The 19,205-nt window shown below is 45.5% G+C and overlaps 1 protein-coding gene across 2 annotated transcripts in view; it reads left to right on the forward strand.

The window, feature by feature from the left end:
* The window catches only part of RYR3 (ryanodine receptor 3), a 563,985-nt gene that overhangs the window by 487,981 nt on the left and 56,799 nt on the right, over positions 1 to 19,205 (forward strand). For both annotated transcript variants that reach the window (XM_029237020.1, XM_029237021.1), the window contains exons 65-69: positions 979 to 1,109; positions 7,137 to 7,457; positions 9,726 to 9,966; positions 16,749 to 16,836; positions 16,932 to 17,024. In XM_029237020.1, coding sequence (XP_029092853.1) covers positions 979 to 1,109; positions 7,137 to 7,457; positions 9,726 to 9,966; positions 16,749 to 16,836; positions 16,932 to 17,024 — 874 coding nt within the window. The remainder of the gene's footprint in view (positions 1 to 978; positions 1,110 to 7,136; positions 7,458 to 9,725; positions 9,967 to 16,748; positions 16,837 to 16,931; positions 17,025 to 19,205) is intronic.

The following is a 19,205-nucleotide window of genomic DNA, read 5'->3' on the forward strand; positions in this document are numbered from 1 at the left end:
GCTGGTTCCCATCAGTTATTCTTGCAGCCTTGGTTATCCTGCAAGGAGCACAATGCCTCTCAGCCGGAGAACGATTGGGTTGGCGAAAAAGTTCGTTCGGGCTTTTGGCCAATCCAATACAAATCTGAACTAGGAATCCCAAGCATTTTGGGGTTTTTTTTGTTTGTTTTTTGGTTTTTTTTGCGGTACGCGGGCCTCTCACTGTTGTGGCCTCTCGAGTTGCGGAGCACAGGCTCCGGATGCGCAGGCTCAGCGGCCATGGCTCACGGGCCCAGCCGCTCCGCGGCACGTGGGATCTTCCCGGACCGGGGCACGAACCCGCGTCCCCTGCATCGGCAGGCGGACTCAACCAATGCGCCACCAGGGAAGTCCAGCATTTTGTTTTTGACTGATTGCTTATTTCACAGAAGGACTTAAAAGCCAGAGCTTAATACATGGTGGACACACAAATGTTTGTGGAAAAAAAGAGAAGTAATAGGTGTTAGAGCTCTTTCGTCTAAATCAAGTAATGTGTTTTAGGACCTGTCGTTTCTCTCGCAAAACAGGCTTTTAGTTTTGTGTCTTATTGGTGCTTTTGGCCCATTATCTACTGTTCCCACTGGTGGACACAAGCTCCAGTCACAGGGAACAGACACAGAGAAATTACACAGAAGATTTCGAAACATTCTGGGAACCAGGAAGATCCGATTCAATTTGGATGCCAGCAAAACTTGCTCTCAGAGATGCTGGGAGAGAAGAACAAAGCTACACAGTGTATTATATCACCGTAGTTGCTTAAGAACTAGGTATCAGGGAGTGAGAGCATTGTAAACCGTTGGTTAGTGTCCAGAGAAAGGTGAGGGAGGGGGAAGAGCATGCAACCTTGCTGAGCCTGGGGCCCAGGCTGTCCAGGGGAGCCATCTATGGGGAAGTGGCCCACCAATGCATGGGGCCAGCATGGGGCTGTCACCACTTCTAAATGGACTTCTTTGTTTCCAGGCAACGTCCTGCCCTCGGAGAATGCCTGGCCTCACTGGCAGCTGCCATACCAGTGGCATTCCTGGAGCCCACCCTTGACTGCTACAACCCACTCTCAGTCTTCAACGCCAAAACCCCCAGGGAGAGGTCTAGTAAGTATCATCCCACAGAGGTCATCACTGATGTGCTTGAAGAAAGCGGCGGGAGGGAAGGCCACGCAGGCAGGGACGGCAGCCTGCAGCACTGTGGCTGGTTCACGTGGTCTGAGAGGGGCCGGGAGGTCAGAACTGGCACCATGTGGCACGTCTCCATCTTGCTGGAAAAGTGGGCACAGGCAAGTACTTTGTTAGCGCTAGACTTTGATTTCATCTTCTGTAAAATGAGGAGACAGTGTAGTTGATTTCTAAATCCCCTGCATCCTAAAAATTCAGGTTCTCCTGTCTGCCCTGGTCTCCGTTCTCTTTCTGCACCTGGGGATATGACTGCCCTTTACAGTTCCTCTCCAGAGTGTCAGTGGGAGGGGCACAGCTACACTAATAACCTCGTTACACTCTTTTTTTTTTTTTTTTCTGGTACACGGGCCTCTCACTGTTGTGGCCTCTCCCGTTGCGGAGCACAGGCTCCAGACGCGCAGGCTCAGCGGCCATGGCTCACGGGCCCAGCCGCTCCGCGGCATGTGGGATCTTCCCGGACCGGGACACGAACCCGTGTCCCCTGCATCGGCAGGGGGACTCTCAACCACTGCGCCACCAGGGAAGCCCTCGTTACACTCTTCAAGTCCACAGACAGGCCGTGTTTCCAAGGATGATAACCACGTGTTCTCCATCTTCGGGGAAAATAAAGCCGAGAAAAACATGAGAAGGAACTGAAATTCTACAAGAAAGAGAATTTGACAGGAGTGTTGACGCACTGAGTTCTAGAACAGTGGTTGGCAAACTCTGGCCACGGGCCTAATCTGGCCCACTGATTTTTGTAAATGGTGTTTTATTAGAACATGGCCACACCCACTCATTTACATGTTGTCTGCAGCTGCTTTAGCACTGTGTAGGGGAGGAAAAATAATTTTCCCTCTACCCTTCATCGTTCTTGGCTGAGAACCCCCCCCGCTAAAAAAAGACAGAATGACAGGAGAAAAACAAACTTTTACTTATGTACATATGTGTACATAAGGGAGCCCCACAAAGGTATGAGGCTCAAAAGCCAGCCCAACAATTGAGGCTTATACACCATCCTGATCTAAGGAAAGGGTTCGGAGTCTGAGGCTTCAGAGGGGGTAGCAATTGACGGGAAAGTGAGAAGAGGAAGGATTTGGTAAACAGTTTGCCCTGCCATGCACGTGAGTCTTTCAGATGAAAAAGTAATCTCGGGCAAGAGCTCTCTTCTGGTACAGGCACTTGTATCTAAGGTAAACTTTCTTTATAAATGCAGATTTTCCTTACAAAAGAGTAACTCTGTTTTCAGACACTCTCCTGGGTCTGCAGTTTCTTAAAAATAATCAGCTCAAAGTAACCCCTCTGCCAAAGGGGCATATTTGGGGGTGGCCCATTCTGTTCCCCTTCAACTGCAGCTGAGTAGTAGCAGCAAAGACTGTCAGACCTGCAATGGCTAACATATTTACTGTCTGACCCCTTTATAGGAAAAGTTTTCCCACCCCCTCTTCTAGGATAACCGAGAACTGGAATCCAAGGCAGGTGGTAAACCTGCTTCTGGAGGGTAGAAGAGAGAGTCCCCATGTATGGATGAATTGTGATCCTGCTGAATGGCAATGGATTAGAACAGAGGAGCTTCCAGCAGGAACCTTGAATGAAGCTTGGACTCCAACTGGAAAGAACTACAATGATTTGACGCGACATGAAGCAAAAATTACCACACCATGGGTCTGATCAATATTAAGAAAAACAGACCCAAAAAAATCATAGTAAACCATTTCTAACCAGAACCTATCCTATTCAGAACCAATATTTTCTTAAAATATTGATGCACAGTACCAGCAGATGCCTAGACTGTGCATCAATTCCATTTGGTTCAAGCCCCCTTTTCAAGCTATCATGGGTCCTAAGGGTTCTAGGAGAGGAAAGCTTCCTGTCACACTTCTCTCTGTCACCACTCTTCTTTCCGTCTGAGGATCCAGAGTACTAATAAGCCTTGGTGGCTTTATTCTCACTTGCTTTCATTACTTCAGATAAAAGAAGCACATGAGCCCCAGAAAGAATGACCAGGACAATTTAGACAAGACTGTTTAAAGTTCTCTTCCTGAGTTGGAATACAGCGGAGATTAGTGTTCTCAGAGCTCGTCGAGAGAGAAGCACTGCCAAGATGCCTCCACGTTCCAAAGTCTCACGTGAAGTCTCTCAGTTAATTCCCCAACCTCCTTAGCCTCATCTCACCCTTCCTCCTCTTTCATGGACTAGGAAAAATATAGTTCCAACCTTGTTTTTCTCTGCCATCTCATGATTCCGAATGAGTCACATCTTGCAGCTAAAGTAGGAGCTGAACAACTGAGCAGGCTTTGGCAAGGTTGAGGAAGGGCTGTGACATCTGTAGGCAGAAGCCAGCTAAAATGTTGCTCCCCAATTCCAGAGGGACATGGGTCCAGTCATGACAGTGCTGGATACTTATACGTTTATTCTGCTCCAACTGTGATTCAAGAAAAAGTGTGTCTCTGTCTGTGTATCACCAACGTGTAGAGCTTGCACCTTGGGAAAGAGAGAGACCTACTCTGCTCTTGAGCTCCCAGAGGTAAGCCTGTGCGCCACAACTGCTGAGCCTGCGCTCTAGAGCCTGCGAGCCACAGCTACTGAGCCCACACGCCACAATACTGAAGCCCACCCACCTAGAGCCCATGCTCCGCAGCAATGAGAAGCCCGCATACCGCAAGGAAGAGTAGACCCCGCTCACCGCAACTAGAGAAAGCCCGTGCACAGTAACAAAGACCCAAGGCAGCCAAAAATAAATAAAATCAAATCTTAAAAAAGACAAATGAATCAACAAAGACTGAATGCTGACCATGTGTATGGCTGTTGAAAAGTAGAGTGTACGCAAATATTTATTCTGGGATAACCAGGTTTGCCTGGAGCCAGAGAATGACTGATGGCTTGATGGACTCTGAGAAGGTAGACTTCATTCATTATACAAAGTAGGTGGCCTGAGGGACCAAGGAGGGAAAGGAATGTGACAGGTGATGTGACATGACAAATGATGTGAGTCTTTGGTTGAGAAATACAATATGAACTGATTTATCAAGGCATCTCTATTAATTACCAGTTGGTGTTTTGCCAGCAGAGTTACTCATATTAGGAACTCTTCTATCTTGTAATGTCCTGGAGCATTTTCTGACTCACCCAAAAACTGGAAAAGGTTGAATACTGTTATGTGCTAGATAAAACTAGATAAAATCTTTGGCTGTGTGTGGCAGTGGTCTGTTAATCAGAATATTAGATTGACCAAAACATCCTACTCACCAGCCAGTTTACTTCCCAAACCCTTATTGGAAAAATCAGCCAGAGAGAAAGGAGGTCCAGTTTCCATGTAAACTGCCTGCCTGTACTACAGAGACGGTGCTCTCTGATGCTGTCTTCTTAAGGGAAGAGCTGCTTGGTGAAGGAAATACTACTTCGGAATCTAACTCAGTGGTTCTCAGACGCTAGCATGTATTAGAATCATTCGAAAGGCTTGCTAAAGAATGCCAAGTCCTACCCCTACAGTTTCTAATTCAGTAAGTCTGGATTCTGAAGGTCCTAACAAGTTTCCAGGTGATGCTGCCACTGCCGGTGGGAGGATTTCACTTTGAGAACCATTGATCTAGCAGATGAAAGGCCAGTGTGTTCTAATGGTCCCCTCTTACATTCTTGTGTCTGATTCTAATAGGACCCAGCTGAGCTGTTTTTCAGGTAGATAACTCAGCAGCATTCATTCTGCGGGTTTACTATGTGGCATTTGAAGAACAAAACAACACGTAAATCACAAATGTTTCTTCCCCTCGAGGACCAATTACACATAAATAACTTTTAAAGGTCATTGTAATGACTCCAGTGAAGCAACCTCAAGCAACTCTGTGTTTCTCTTAGGTAGGGGAAAAAAGTGTCCATGATGATGTATTCTCTGTGTGACATTTAAACACACACACGCCCTGAGCCTTCTCACGTATAATTTTACAACAAACAGTTGTAAACTTCAGTTGCATCTGTGGCAGTTGGCATTGTTCTGTGTGCAGAGCTTGGCGGTAGAATGTTTGACTGTACTGTTTGTACCTATTGATTCTGACACTGTATGTGTCAAACGATTTTGTTTGTGAGAGTCTCCCCAGACCCCCATGTTGATGTCACCCCCGATTCTTGCTGCTCTGCAGCAAGGTACAGGCTGGACTTGTTCTCTGCAAATGACCAGCATTGGCGGTGGATCGTGTCTAACCTCTATAATTCCCTTACGCTGTAAATCATAGGAGTTCGATGTTCTTTGGCTTTCATGCTACTAGTCCTTTTGAATTGTCTGGATTTAAAGGACACTGGTTCACTCCTAACTTCCAAGGAAGAGAGATCTGTAGCCTTCTACCTGCCAAAAGGCCATACCGAAAGCAACAGAAAATCGCAGTTAGGGAAAGGGTGTTAGCACCTCACAGGGCCTGCTCCGTAGCAGGGAGGCTCTTCCGAATCGTCCATCACTGTGCAGCTGCACACCATCTCCTAGAACCACTTGTAACAGCTACTGAGGCAGCCAGGATTATTCTGGATCTCTGCTCCAGGCAGGACAATTATGACAGAAATCAAGACAGTCCCTTCAATTGGCCAATATTCCTAAAGGCCAAGGAATTTGCTGTGGCCTCTTATTCATTAACCCTTCCATTCCTATGGGCTTAAAATCTAGAAAAGAGAGAGACTTCACACCAGCAGCAACCCCATGGCAAAGGGCCTGCAGGCACAACCCAATTCACTAAACATCACATTTTATCTGAAGTTTCTGCTTTGTCCTTTGAAATTCATGAGAACTTTACACTTTACTCCTAATATCAAAAAGAATTTCCTCAAATCTTCTAGTGGATCTAATAGGCTCCACTAGTGGATCTAAAATGCACCACATTTTCCTGTTGCTTCACTGACTCCCTAGCCCCCCCCCGCCGTGTCTGATGCTGCGGCCCCACTGTGAGAAGTTTGGCCTGTAGGTGGAGTCTGCAATGAGCTGCCTCCCAGGCCCAGGTGGACCCTGGGGGCTATGACATAAATGGACGCTCTGCAGAGCTTTCGGCTTGTGCTTCTTTTCAACCATGCCCCGCCCTGCCACTCAGAGCCCTTGTTTTCGTCTCACCCGTCAGGAACCTCAGGATGTTTCTGGTCTCTCCTCCTGTCTTGGAGGGAAAGAGTGTCTTTTGCCTTAAGAAGAACAAGACACATATCCCCTTGGCTTCTTCTTTTTGCTATTCTTGTATCTGACAACGTTTAATGTTGAACTCTGTCATCATCTCATCCTGTCTGTCCTCGTTCAGTGAAGTGGCCTTAGTCACTCAGTGTGAGGAAGAGATAGGGCTGACTCACTATTCCTTGCACATAAACCTTCAGAAACAAAAAGGTTTAAGCGAATGACAAGAGGTCTTGGCAAAGGTTCCTTCAGGTCATCAATAACTTCTTTTGTAAATGCAGAAATCAATGTATGTGCAAAGTTTTCTTCCCCGAAATTTCAACTGGATGGAAGGTGTTGTCTCTGGTCCAGCTGAAAGAATCTCTGATGCGAGATGTTTCTTTTTCCTTTTTGAAACAGTACAGACATGATACAGGTGACCCAACCACAAATGGGCAGCTCAACACCGATGGGTTGCTTTTCTCCTAGCCCTGCCTTTCCTGCATGCACTGAGGCCAAGATGGAGAAGCAAGAGACTGACTGTATCACAGAGAAGTCTTATGAAATGTCCCTCAGCCATGTCTCTGTTATGCTCCTTTAAGATTCAGTTTAAGTGTTCTAACCTGAATATGACATCTAGAAGATAACCCAGCCTCTGGAAGCTTCAGTCTTTACAAAGGCAGCAGGAGAGCAAAAGCTCCCCTGTATCCGGAGCTTACTTGTTTGAGGCTCTGGGGTGGAAAATTATGTCTAAAGACCAAAGGAGGGGTGAACAGAGAGAGAGAAGGTCGCACTATTTGTGCTTTTGAATTACTGTCCCTTTATTCTTCCTGTACCCTCTCGGTCAGTTCTGGGGATGCCAGACACGGTGGAGGAGATGTGCCCTGACATCCCCCAGCTGGAAGGCCTGATGAAGGAAATCAACGACCTGGCCGAGTCAGGGGCCCGGTACACGGAGATGCCCCACGTCATCGAGGTGATCTTGCCCATGCTCTGCAACTACCTGTCCTACTGGTGGGAGCGGGGGCCTGAGCACCTGCCCCCCAGCACAGGGCCCTGGTGCACCAAGGTCACCTCTGAACACCTCAGTGTCATCCTGGGCAACATTCTGAAAATCATCAACAACAACCTGGGCATCGATGAGGCCTCCTGGATGAAGCGCATTGCAGGTACCACACATGCCTTTCCTCCCCGGCCCCGGCCCCAGCACCAAGACGCCTGGACTCTCTTTTCTTCTCTTAGTCTATCTTTAAGCTATTCCCCCTCCCCGCACTTAGTTATTTAACAGTGAAAAGAATTGACTTATTCCCCTGTAGAGCTTCCTGGAGCAAATGCTCCTGCCTAACTCCCCAGCTAATCCAGGTCCCTCGAATCTCCAGGAAGCCCTTCTTGATAAACTCTACCCGACTCCCATGATCATTGCTTATTTGCTTTTGGTACTTAAGAATTCCATTTGCTCCTACAGTAATAATTGTCCATATTTTCTCGGTAAGTGATCCTGCGTGTTTTCCACACGTACAAAACTCATTCCCATCTGGGCTGTACTGTAAGTTTCTAGCGTTTGTATTTCACTTTATGCTTCCTAAGACGCTCTCTAACTTAGGTTCACAGTAGCCTCACTTGGAGTTCCGTCTTGTTTTGTATTCCTCCTTGCATGCAGTAGGCTCTTAATGAATGTTGTTAGCTGATTTTCTGCTCCTGAAACAACTCCAAAAGAGGAGAGCCTTGGAAAATTAGTGACCACACTTTCCACAGTCAGGAAACCATGAGTATTTTAGTGTCCTCTGTCAGAGTAGAGTTGAGAAGACAGAAGCTAAAGCAAAGTCATTGCCTTTGATGGACCTGCGGTTTTGATGGACCATAGCTGTTTCACCCCTACAATCTCCTAACCATAAAACACAGTGGTGGGATCAGTGGTAGCTATTAGCTTCCTGGACAAATGAGCAGATATTCCAAGGAAGAAAACTTCTACCGCCTTCCTGTCTCTGAAATGAAGTTCAAATTTTAAGTACTTTGGGTACTGATAGCTCCTAGACAGTATAGACCTCTGGGAACATACGAGTAGATAAAGTTGGCGTTCCTTTCTTACCTATTAACCCAGGAATATTGTTAACCCTAAGGCAGTTTGTTGAGGAGCTCTAATTTCTAAATCTGGATTAAGGGAAGGAAGGTAATGGAAGGATGGACTCCCTTAGCTTCCCCAGAGGTGCAGTGGAAAGATGTCACAGCACCCTGATGGGAACTGAACGTGACCTGTTATTTCACAGGTGAACCCAGATCTCATTCAGTTAGGCCACTTCATTCCTGGTGCCTAAGCAGAGTCCATTTTAAATAGCAACCTCAAATCAGCCATATCTGGAACAGCCATTCCGATTCCAGATCCAGAGCAGAAATGCAGCCCGGTGAAGGCTGGCGTGTGAAACATGAGCCATCACGGTGTTGTTTCGACCTGTTGGTTAATGCTTCTCAGCAGAGAACTGTTTTCGCCTTCTCTTTCTAAAACAGCCGTATTTATGAAAGCAAAAAATAAGGTAAAGTGAGATTAAAAAGAAAAAGTGCTGGATTATAGGCTGTTTCCAATTGAAACACCCTACATGAAAGAACCTTTGAAATACACAAAATGCGCAATCAATGCACTTTGTGAATGGTTCATGACTCTTGAGAATTTTATTTCACTTATCTTTAAATAATTACTCTGATTCTCATCTTTATTATGGATTAGACCAATAGGATATTCCATTTAAGAAACTCGACGAGACATGTAAGTTTTATCTTTCTCTTCAAGAAGGCTGGAACCATAGTCCCAGGTCCCACTGATTTCTTGTTTCTGCTCATGGACTTCTAGTGGCCACCCCAGTCTGCCTCTCAGTTTATTATAGATGATAGTAGTTTCTCGGCTTTTCTCAGGGCCCAGAGGAGTCCCCAGGCAGTAGGTTGGCAGTTCTCAAGTCCTGGGGGCTGAGAACTGTGGTTGGGTCCATATATTTTTAACAAGAGATTTTTCTATAAACCAGAAAGAGTAGTATTCAGTGCCTACTCTTGACTCAGCACAGTGTTGGTTATTATGAATAAAAGGTTTATAATCTAGCTAGTGAGCCAAAACCAACATGAATGTACTCTAAAGTGAAACAAGATAGCCTGTTATGAAGAGCTCAGAGTTATAGCAAACGCCATACGTGAAGAGTTAAAGGGTGGCAAGGTTTCCCCATGGCCTAGAGAAGCAGAACAGGGATAGAGACCTTCTCCTGTAGCTCCACCCCCACCCCCAGCAACTGAGGCTTCATGAGATGGAAGTGCCAAGCAGAGGATGAAGGAAGGGCAAGTGCCATCCTGAGTTGATGGCTTTTCCCAGCCTCACCTTTGAGTACCCCTTCTTCCCTTTCATCGATTGTCATAACGTGCAAAATGAGGGGGAGGCCCTTTGTTTGCAAACACAGTGTATGCGCAGCCAATCATCGGCAAAGCCAGGGCGGACCTGCTAAGAAGCCACTTCATCCCAACTCTGGAGAAGCTGAAGAAGAAGGCTGTGAAGACCGTGCAGGAAGAGGAGCAGCTGAAAGCCGACAGCAGAGGGGACGCCCAGGAGGCAGAGCTCCTCATTCTGGATGAGTTTGCCGTCCTCTGCAGAGACCTCTATGCCTTCTACCCCATGCTGATCCGCTACGTGGACAACAACAGGTACGGAGGAGGCCTAGGCAAGTCCCCAGGATGGAGAGACGGTATTGGGTTTTGTTACAGGTGAGAGAGGGAGGTCACAGCTGCCACCACCAGGGCCCCTCCCCCACAGAATCCCTGGTGTGGGACCTCTGGGCAATGCTCTCCTTGGCCAGTGATTCTACATGATCAGTGGCATGGCCACCCCTTCCATCTTCACAGGCCACCACAGGGAAGAGGGAGTTAGTCGAATAAGGGCAGCAGCGACCCACTTCTGCCCCTCTGCTGCTCTCTCACACATTCATTCAACAGACATTACTGACTGGGTGTCAGGCACTGTTGTAGGCATTAGGGGACAAGAGAGAACAAAACAGAAAGAGATGTTGGCCCAGGGAACTTTCATTCCGGCAGGAGGGTGGGGCAAGCAGACTATAAGCGAAACAAATACTTGCATATTTACAACATACTTATATACTTAAAAATCTACTTATACACTTTACTTATAATTTACTTATCTAAGTAAATTATACAAGCAAAGTAAAGGGAATTAGGAGTTCCAGGGTGGCAGTTTTAAAAGAATGTTAACTGAGAAAGTGACATTTGAACACTGACCCGAAGGAGGTGAGGTCGGGAACCGTGCAGGTCTGGGGAAGGGTTATGTTCCCAGGAAAAGGAAACATCTGGTGCAAGCCCCGAGGAAGGGGTGTGCGTTGGGATGTTCAGGGCATCACGAGGAGGCCAGTACAGCTGGAGAAGAGTGAGGGGCCAGGAAAGCAGGAGGAGACATCCGAGAAGCCATCTTCTCTCCACGGGGCCAGGGCTTCTCCTCCGAGCGAGATGAGCATTTGGTGCAGGTTTGAAGATAAGCTGTGATGTGATCTGACTCAGTCTTTGAACGCTGTGGTGAGGGATCAGGGCAAATAAGGAAGTGAGGAGACCGGCCAAGAGGCTCATGGTGACCCAGTCAAGAGCTGAGGGTACAGAGCAGACTAGTGGTGCCAGGGCTGGGGCAGAGGATGGGGCTGGGGTTTCCCTTCAGAGTCCTGAAAATGTTCTGAAACTAGATAGTGATGGTTGTACTAAATGTTGCTAATGAGTAATTTTATGTTACGTATATTTTACCACAATTAAAAAGAAAAAAACAAAGAGTTGGTGGTGGCTGGGACCAGGCTGGTAGCAATGAAGGTTGATAGAAGATGTCAGATTCTGGGCCTGTTTTAAAGGTAGAGCCCTTGGGACTGAAGATTGGGAATAAGAGAAAAGAGGGGAGTCAAAGATGATTCTGGGCAAATGGAAGGATGGAGTTCCCAGCAGTTGAGTTGGGGAGGATTGTGGATACAGAAGTTTTTTTAGGGCAAGATCAGGATATCACTTTCAGTCGTGTTAAATTTGAGTTTCCTCTTCAATACAAAAATGAAAATGTTGAGTGGGCGGTTGAATATATGAGTCCAGAGTTCAGGAGGGAGGTCTGGTGTAGACATGAGAATTTGAGAGTCATCCACACGTTGATATATGGTCTTTGAGCGACATGAGACTGGATGAGATAAATAAAGGCTTGAGAGGGAGAGAGAAGAGTTCTAAGGACTGAGCCCATGTGCTCGGGTCAGGCAGAAGAGAAGGAACCCGTGAGTGAGACTGAGAGGGAGCCACCAGTGAGACAGGAGGAAACCAACAGAATGTTGTGTCCTGGATGCCAACTTCACAAGGGATTTCCAGGAGGAAAGAATGATGAATGAAGGTTATTGGTGACCTTGACAAGAGCAGCTTCAAGGGAGCGATGGAGATGAGGACCTCTTTGGAGTAGGTTGGAAGAGAATGGGAGAAAAGGACTTGGAGATAGCAGTACAGACAACTTATTCAAGGAGTTTTACTATAAAGGGGAACAGAGAAACGGGCTGCTAGCTGGGGGAAGAAGTAGGCTCAAGAGGAGAGTTTTTAAGATAGAGAAGGTGCTTGGAGGTTTGAGGAGGAAGGAGGCAGCGCCCAGGGAGAGTGGGAGAGCAGGTGGACCAGGGAAGTGAGTGCGATTGCCGGGCAGCATGCAGGGCCCCACTGGAGATCTGCGCTCGTGAATTGAAAGTGGGACCCATTGGCAAGTCGTGTTTTTCTCCAGCCAGTTTGGCTGCCAGGTACAGGCCCAGACTTGGAAGAGAGTTGGATTTAACCAGGGTTGGGGCTTTGCAAAATGAGTGTGACAAAGAAAAATGGGTTAGGGAGTTGAGGGTGTATATTATAGGGTAATTCTAAAGATTGGCCATGGGATTTAAGCTGGATGAGGGGGGAATGAAGGCATAGGAGCCTAATGTTCATGAACAGGCAAAGGAACAAAGGACTGTAGGTCCCAGTGGAAGGCAAAGACCAAATAGATGTTTTTATTATACCACACCCTCTTAAAGCTTAGAGGCCTAAACTGTAAGTTTGGGAAGGTTTAATTTTCAAATACTCCGTTGTAGATACTGAAAAGACCTAGGGATATTGGGGGGAACGTTGCTGACTTTTTGAGTGGTATGCCATTCTGTCATGGGCAAGGAATACGTCTGGATATGCCCATTTTAGCATTTATTTCATAAGGTAAATTGTACTTACTGTTTAAAATATTTACTTAAGATTACTTATATTTAGCTTTGCAAAATAAACGTCTTACACACACTGTATATAAGTGTGTATGTGTGTGTGTGTGTGTGTGTGTGTGTGTGTGTATGAAATTCCTTACCTATCTGTGGGGAATTTTACTCACTGTCTCAAAAGAAATCCTGCTTTCAGGGTCATCATTTTAGTCATTTCTGATAACATAATTATGTTAGCAGGTTAGCGAAGGAATTTGTCAGAGTTTGAGGTGAAAACAGAAATGAAAGTAGAGTAAGGTTGCCCCTGGAATAGCTCTTTAACTGCATTTGTCACTATTGACAATCAAGATGCAAGATAGAGTGTGTTCCACTTACGCATTGTTTGACAGTTGCTAAAAATGGCAATGTCAGAGAGTCTTTGAGATCATCACTAATTCATTCATCCCCACTTTTCAACCCTTTCTTCCCTGAACACCAGGGAGCATTATGGCCATCTGAGCCTCACTTAGAAATACTTCCTTCCTGTGTGTGTGCCTTTACCTCCTTCAAGTTCTTTCTTCACCCAAAAGAATTGGCTGGCTTGGAAGCACGGGATTGTGGAGTTGGCAGGAATAATAGAGCCCAGCTCATCTTACCTATAACTGGATGAATCAATATCCTCTTCCCTTTTCCTAGCGGTGCATTTCCTGCCTGATTTTCCACCACGGTTATGGATGACAGGTACAGCCATACTGTGCGTGCCTTCCCATTCTAGTTTCAGACAGTTAAAGCCATTTTGGTTCAACTCTTTCTCATTCATTTTTTTTCTTCCAGTTTTATTGAGATATAATTGACACACAGCCCTCTGTAAGTGTAAGGTATACAACAGAACGATTCGACTTATATACATCATGAAATGCTTAGAATAAGTTTAGTGAACATCCATCACCTCACACAGATACAAAATAAAAGACACGAAAAAGTATTTTTTCCTTGTGATGAGGACTCTTGGGATTTACACTCTTAACTTTCATGTATAACATACAGCGTTAATTAGATTAATCACGTTGCACCTTACACCCCCTAGGACTTACTTATCTTATAACTGGAAGTTTATACCTTTAACCACCTTCATCCAATTCCCCTTCCCCCCACTCTGAACCGTTTTTGAGTTCAGATCTGTATCTCCCATCAACTCTGATTTTGCTCTCTAGAGGCGCACAAAACTACTCCAGTCTCTCTTGTGGCAGCTCTTTAAACATTGAAGAGAGCCATCTGGTCCTGTCCTCCCCTGTTTTCTCTCGTCATATTAAACCTTTGGACTTCCTTCAGCCCTGTCACAGCAGTGCCAAGTCTCTTCGACAGCTGAAACAGTCTTCTGAAGAGAAGCTTCTGTGGGTCAGTGTTGAACCTGAAGCTGACCCAGAATAAGCAAGTGCTCCCAGCGTGCTGTGGTCCAAGCAGGGCGAGTCAGGGTTCCATGTCCTCACGCCGGGAGATTATACATCAACATAGGTTCAACAAACCTCTCTACACAAGGCAGCAGCGCCTCAGCCTCCTTTCTGGAAATCAGACACACTCTGAACAGAAACGACCAACTTTAAATAGTACGATTTTGGGTGAAAACCCATCTCGCAGACTGTTGAAGGGAATCCAAGTGAATCCTGTGTGGTGACCACCTCGGGCTGTATCCTCTACAAGAGACTCAGGAACAAGGCAGAGATAAGCTCTTACCTCTTAGTCAGACAACTGGGCGGTGAATATAGGAACACAGCTTTACTTTCTTTCAAAACCTGATAACTGGCTTTACTTTCTTCAAAAACCTGTTAAGTTGTCATTTTGACAATAGCAGTCTAACTCTCCTTTATTCTCCTGCCTTTTGTTTCTGTTTTGCCTCTAAACCCAACTGTCTTCCCCACCTACAGCTTTGCATTTCCCAGCTGCCTTTTGGCAGCATGCAGAGCAGATGATATAAGAAACCCACAGGTCGGTTAAGTACCTCCAAAAGGATCAAATGTCTGAATGTTGAGAAAGGTCTGAGTTCTGTGGAAGGCTGGGAGCAGGGAGGAGAGAGTCTGGTTGCATCATTTGGGGGTAGGACGTATATACGGGCAAGTTGGAGAGGCAAGGTCAGGTTCTTCTGTCCTCCTGCAAATACTGACTTAATCTGGTTTGAGAGGTGCAGAGAGTTTACGTGCCTGGGGGAAAACATTTAACGGTGGGTTCATGTGTACCCACCATTCTGAACCTGAAGAAGGAACCTCACTAAAGACAAAGAGTAAAACTCTGCCTCTTGGAAGAAGGGTGTTGAAAACAAAATTCATTCAGCTGAAACTGCATTCCCATATGAAGGCAAAGGTATGCAAAGCCTCTTTCTCCTGTGAGCAAATGTTTACCTGAGATTTTGTTTTCAGTGTTCCTGCGACTCACACTGGCTGTGGCTGTGCTTTTCCTGGGCGGGATAGGATGTGACCCCTTGCCTCTTCCCACTCAAGGCACAGTACAAGCCTATAAAGCACATTTAAACCAAAACGCTACAGAAGGAACAGCTGGCGGCTCTGATAAAACCTGACACTTGACCCTGAAAAAGCGCTCCTGAAAAATCAATATGAAAGAAATCAAAAAGCATTACCAGTCTCAAGCCTCGAGTTTGGATTGCATCTGGCTTCTAGTGATGGATACCTTATAGAGTGGCTTAAATTAGAAGTTAAATCTCACACGTGAAGGAAGTCCAGAGATAGCCAATCCATGGCCAGTATGGCTGCTCTTCATTAGGAACCCTCACTCCTCTGTCTTTCTGTCCTCAACATTGGCGTCCATGTTCAAAGTTACTTCAGGTGCAACATGCCAGTTAGAGTTTGAGCTGTCATGTTTTCATACCAGAGAGGAAGTAGAAAGGCAAAAGGGCACCTTCAGCTATCTGATCCTTTTTAGAGAACTTTTCCAGAAGGCTCATCCAACAACTTCCTCTTCCATCTCATTGATCAGAACTTAGCTCCACGGCTGTCCCTCGGGGGCGGGGGCTGGGGAATGTGACCTTCAGCAGGGCACGGTGCCACCCGGAGTAAAATGGGCGTTTGTGCCTAAGGAAGAAGAGGAGAATGAGTGTTGGGCAGACCACCTGTAGTGTCTGCCTATAAAGGAGAGGCTAGTTGAGGTAGAAAACAAGGAAGATTAGACAAGAATGTCCATGAGGCTGGAACTCAGGGCGGGAAGGAATTGAGGAGATGAGAAAGGAATCCAGAGGTGGTCTTGGCCTCATGAGTCTTCACCTTTCTTCCTTAGCCTGGTGCCTTCCGTGAATGGGCAGACGGTACAGGCTGCTCAGAGCAATTCAGTCTGATGTCCCAGGGCTTAGGGAACTGGCTTTTTGATAGCTATTACCATGCATACAACCAAGGGACATTAGGTTTTTTAGACCATTCATGACAGCCCCAAGGTTTTCTTTAAGAAAGACGATAGACAGTTTAATTTCTAATGTGTTACTTTATGCAGGTATTTACTCACCCAGCCGTTTCAAAATATAACTCAAACGCACAAGATAGGGGCGAGACAACTTTTAGGAAATGACTGAATCCTACTGCAGTTGAGCCTCCTTGCCGCCACTGTGAAATTTCTTAGCCTAGTATTTTTTTTTTAAATGCGTAATGCCTATTTATAGGGAATTTGCAAATCATTTCAAAGGGCATAGGAGGTGTTTGGTCTCTGCCTATACACTTTATATAACAGTTAAAAAAAATTATTGTCTTACAGATTTCATTCATAAAAGTGGCTTTGAAAGGAAAACGGGCAAGGCCTGAACTGTTTATAGAGTGCTCACAATTTCAGAGGCTTGACAAGATTAGATGTCATACTGACCAAGACTTTCCTAGTCTTGCTAGACTTGAGGATTAAAGGAGGCCTGTCCCAAAACTTAGAATGTAACCTTAATCACCTCTTCAGTTTAAAGGAAAACAAAACCTTACTTTGACCATTTTGAAATGTTGATTTCTGACATCTGTTTGCTGAGAGAATCCTGGAATCCTTTGGTAACATGGAAATGATTATTGTAGGTCTTCAAAAATACCTACAACAATTGCATGCCTATATCTAAGCATGCAAGGAATATATTGATATTTAGTCTCTCTGAAGATTGCCTTCTATGGGAATGCAATTTTATCTGGATAAATGTGTGCATCTGATGTCGGTATAATTTTTAGAGTGTGACTCTTTCAATCATTGCTGAATTCCACATGCATATTCATTTATCTTTCACCTCAGATCTAACTGGCTCAAAAGCCCCGATGCTGACTCTGACCAGCTCTTCCGCATGGTGGCAGAGGTCTTCATCCTGTGGTGTAAATCTCACGTAAGCACACATGGGGGCCCTGGATTTAGAGTTGGTGGTGAAAGGTACACCTCAACTTTCTTGTAATGTTTGCTTTTTTATTTTCCCCCACTTAGAACTTCAAGAGGGAAGAGCAAAATTTTGTGATTCAGAACGAAATTAATAATTTGGCATTTTTAACTGGAGACAGCAAAAGCAAGATGTCAAAAGTAAGTCCATAGAAATCAGTTCCAAAGACTCTCCAACCTTGACCTAAGCTACATGTCTTGGGTGTATGAAGATATTAGCTCCTACTGCGTTTAGGTCAAACAACAGAAACCAACAGGTCCACTGTTCTTTCTTTGAGAATGAGCCAGAAGAAACTGCTCTCAAATAAGCATGGCCATCCCATTTTATGAATAAGTAGCTGCTTTGTGCGTCAGAAAGTTTAAGTTTCAAGACCTGCCTAAGGCCTCCGAGAGGTCTCCAAAACAAAAGCTGCTGTTACTTGTTTTAAAGTAGAACTACTTGCTGTGTAGAAAAGCTACAAAAATACATGTGCCTAGAGCCACCTTTTAATTAGCTGTGAGGACATTGCCTTGTTTTGAAGATTTCGTAGACACATATTCTTACAGTGCACTTATCTTCTTCCTATCTTGAACATCTGGTAGCTGCTTTATTTCAGCTGTGCTGACCTCTTAATGCCTTCTGTTTATTTGCATTCAGAAACCCAAACATTTGTCCATCCCCCTGCAGGGAAATGTTTGAAAGAGGGCGTTCCAAACATCTGTCTGAAAACAGAGTCACCTACAGGGAGGGTGTCGCAGTATTGAATACAGGAGGGGCAGCCGGCCTCCGGGTTCCCCCCCCCACCCCGAGTCAGCCCTGCACAGTGAGGTTTTGCTGTTTTTATTGGAGAGAATTCTCAGACACACTCCTTTAGGTGTACACACAAAAACAAGGCTTACTTAAATGTGCTGTTTCGTTCCCGGCTGTCATGGCTTACCTGGACTCTCTTCCCCTGAGAAGCGTGCCTGGGTGAGGGTTGACTGTACTGTCACGTACAAGAGACGTGTGACACCTGAGATGTGCATCTCTCTCACTGCTGGCACAGTGCTGCCTCTGAGGACCAGGAAGGTGGAGTGTGCACGGGAACCCCTCAGAAGTGAGAACCAGTTCTGGAAAGATGACAGTCGCGTGTCTGTAGCAAAGCTCTTGGGGCAACCTTCCAAATAACCATTTGGGATAGAACACCTTTGTATGCAGAGCTGCAGACCAGGGGCCACCAAAAGTGAAAACTTCAACACCCAAAACTTCACCAAGCGTGCCTAGCTCTGGTCAGCTGCAATCACTCTGAACTTTCCATCCCTTCCATCTTTAAGCTATGTTGACGTTAACACTTCTTCCAGCATCCAAAATTTGATTCTTAGAGTTTAGAATCTGGTATGCGCTGTTTAGTAAAGTTTGATAAATAGAACTGTGCACATACAATGTAGAGAGATTAGGTGTCTATATATATTCACATTCAAGAGGAATCTTTGCTGCAAAAGAACCTTACTTAAGGTACATCCTTTTGTGCTTTGGATAATTTTTATTTGATTTTCCAAAGTTTATTTTGCATTTGACTTTTGGCATACACAGCTGCTCATGTGAGGTACAGGAGGAAGGATATCTTCAGACTCCTGATCCCTGGATATCTATCCCTAAGTTCCCTCTGAAGGGTCTTCTCACAGCCATTACAGTGTCTCGTTTGACCCTGTCCACCTACCGAAAGTCACTGAATCCCAGACAGATTCCTTGCTGCCTTCAACTTGGGGTAGATCTTTTGGCCTTTGACTGAACCAGCTAGCATCCATTGTTATTGTCAGCGGATGGCAAAAAAGCAAAGAAAATGATTCTGGTACAAGGATTTGGATCCCAGATGAGCAGAAATGGCAAAGATAATCTCAGCCCTCTGGTGATGAATGGATACTCAGGGTCCTTGGGTTTATACTTGGAAAGAGAAGAGGTGACAAAGAATGATGTTTCAAAACTAACCTACTAACAAACTAACCTGAAATTGTTCATTCACATCACTGAATGAGGAAAAGGGTATGTTAGTCTTGTCAGAGGATGAGCGTATTCAGAACCTGTGCATCTTTCCTGCTGGTAAGGTTAGTCCATAGGAGCAGATGCTTTCATTTCCTTTCCATGGACATTGTATACCAGTTTTTTCTGAGATGTGTTGGAGAGGGTCAAAGTTACAGTGTAATGGATGTAAGGACACTCCCTAGATGTTAAATAATATTTGCTGTGCTTCTCAGGGTAACAAATATTCATATTGTTACTGTGGCCTCAGTTGAGACACAAAGTGTAGTAGCAAACAGGACTAGAGCCTGAAAGGAAGTGAAGTCCCACTCTTGGCCCAGCTG

Source organism: Monodon monoceros, unplaced genomic scaffold, assembly GCF_005190385.1.
Source record: "Monodon monoceros isolate NGI ecotype Baffin Bay Population unplaced genomic scaffold, NGI_Narwhal_1 Super_Scaffold_21, whole genome shotgun sequence".
NCBI classification, from domain to species: domain Eukaryota; kingdom Metazoa; phylum Chordata; class Mammalia; order Artiodactyla; family Monodontidae; genus Monodon; species Monodon monoceros.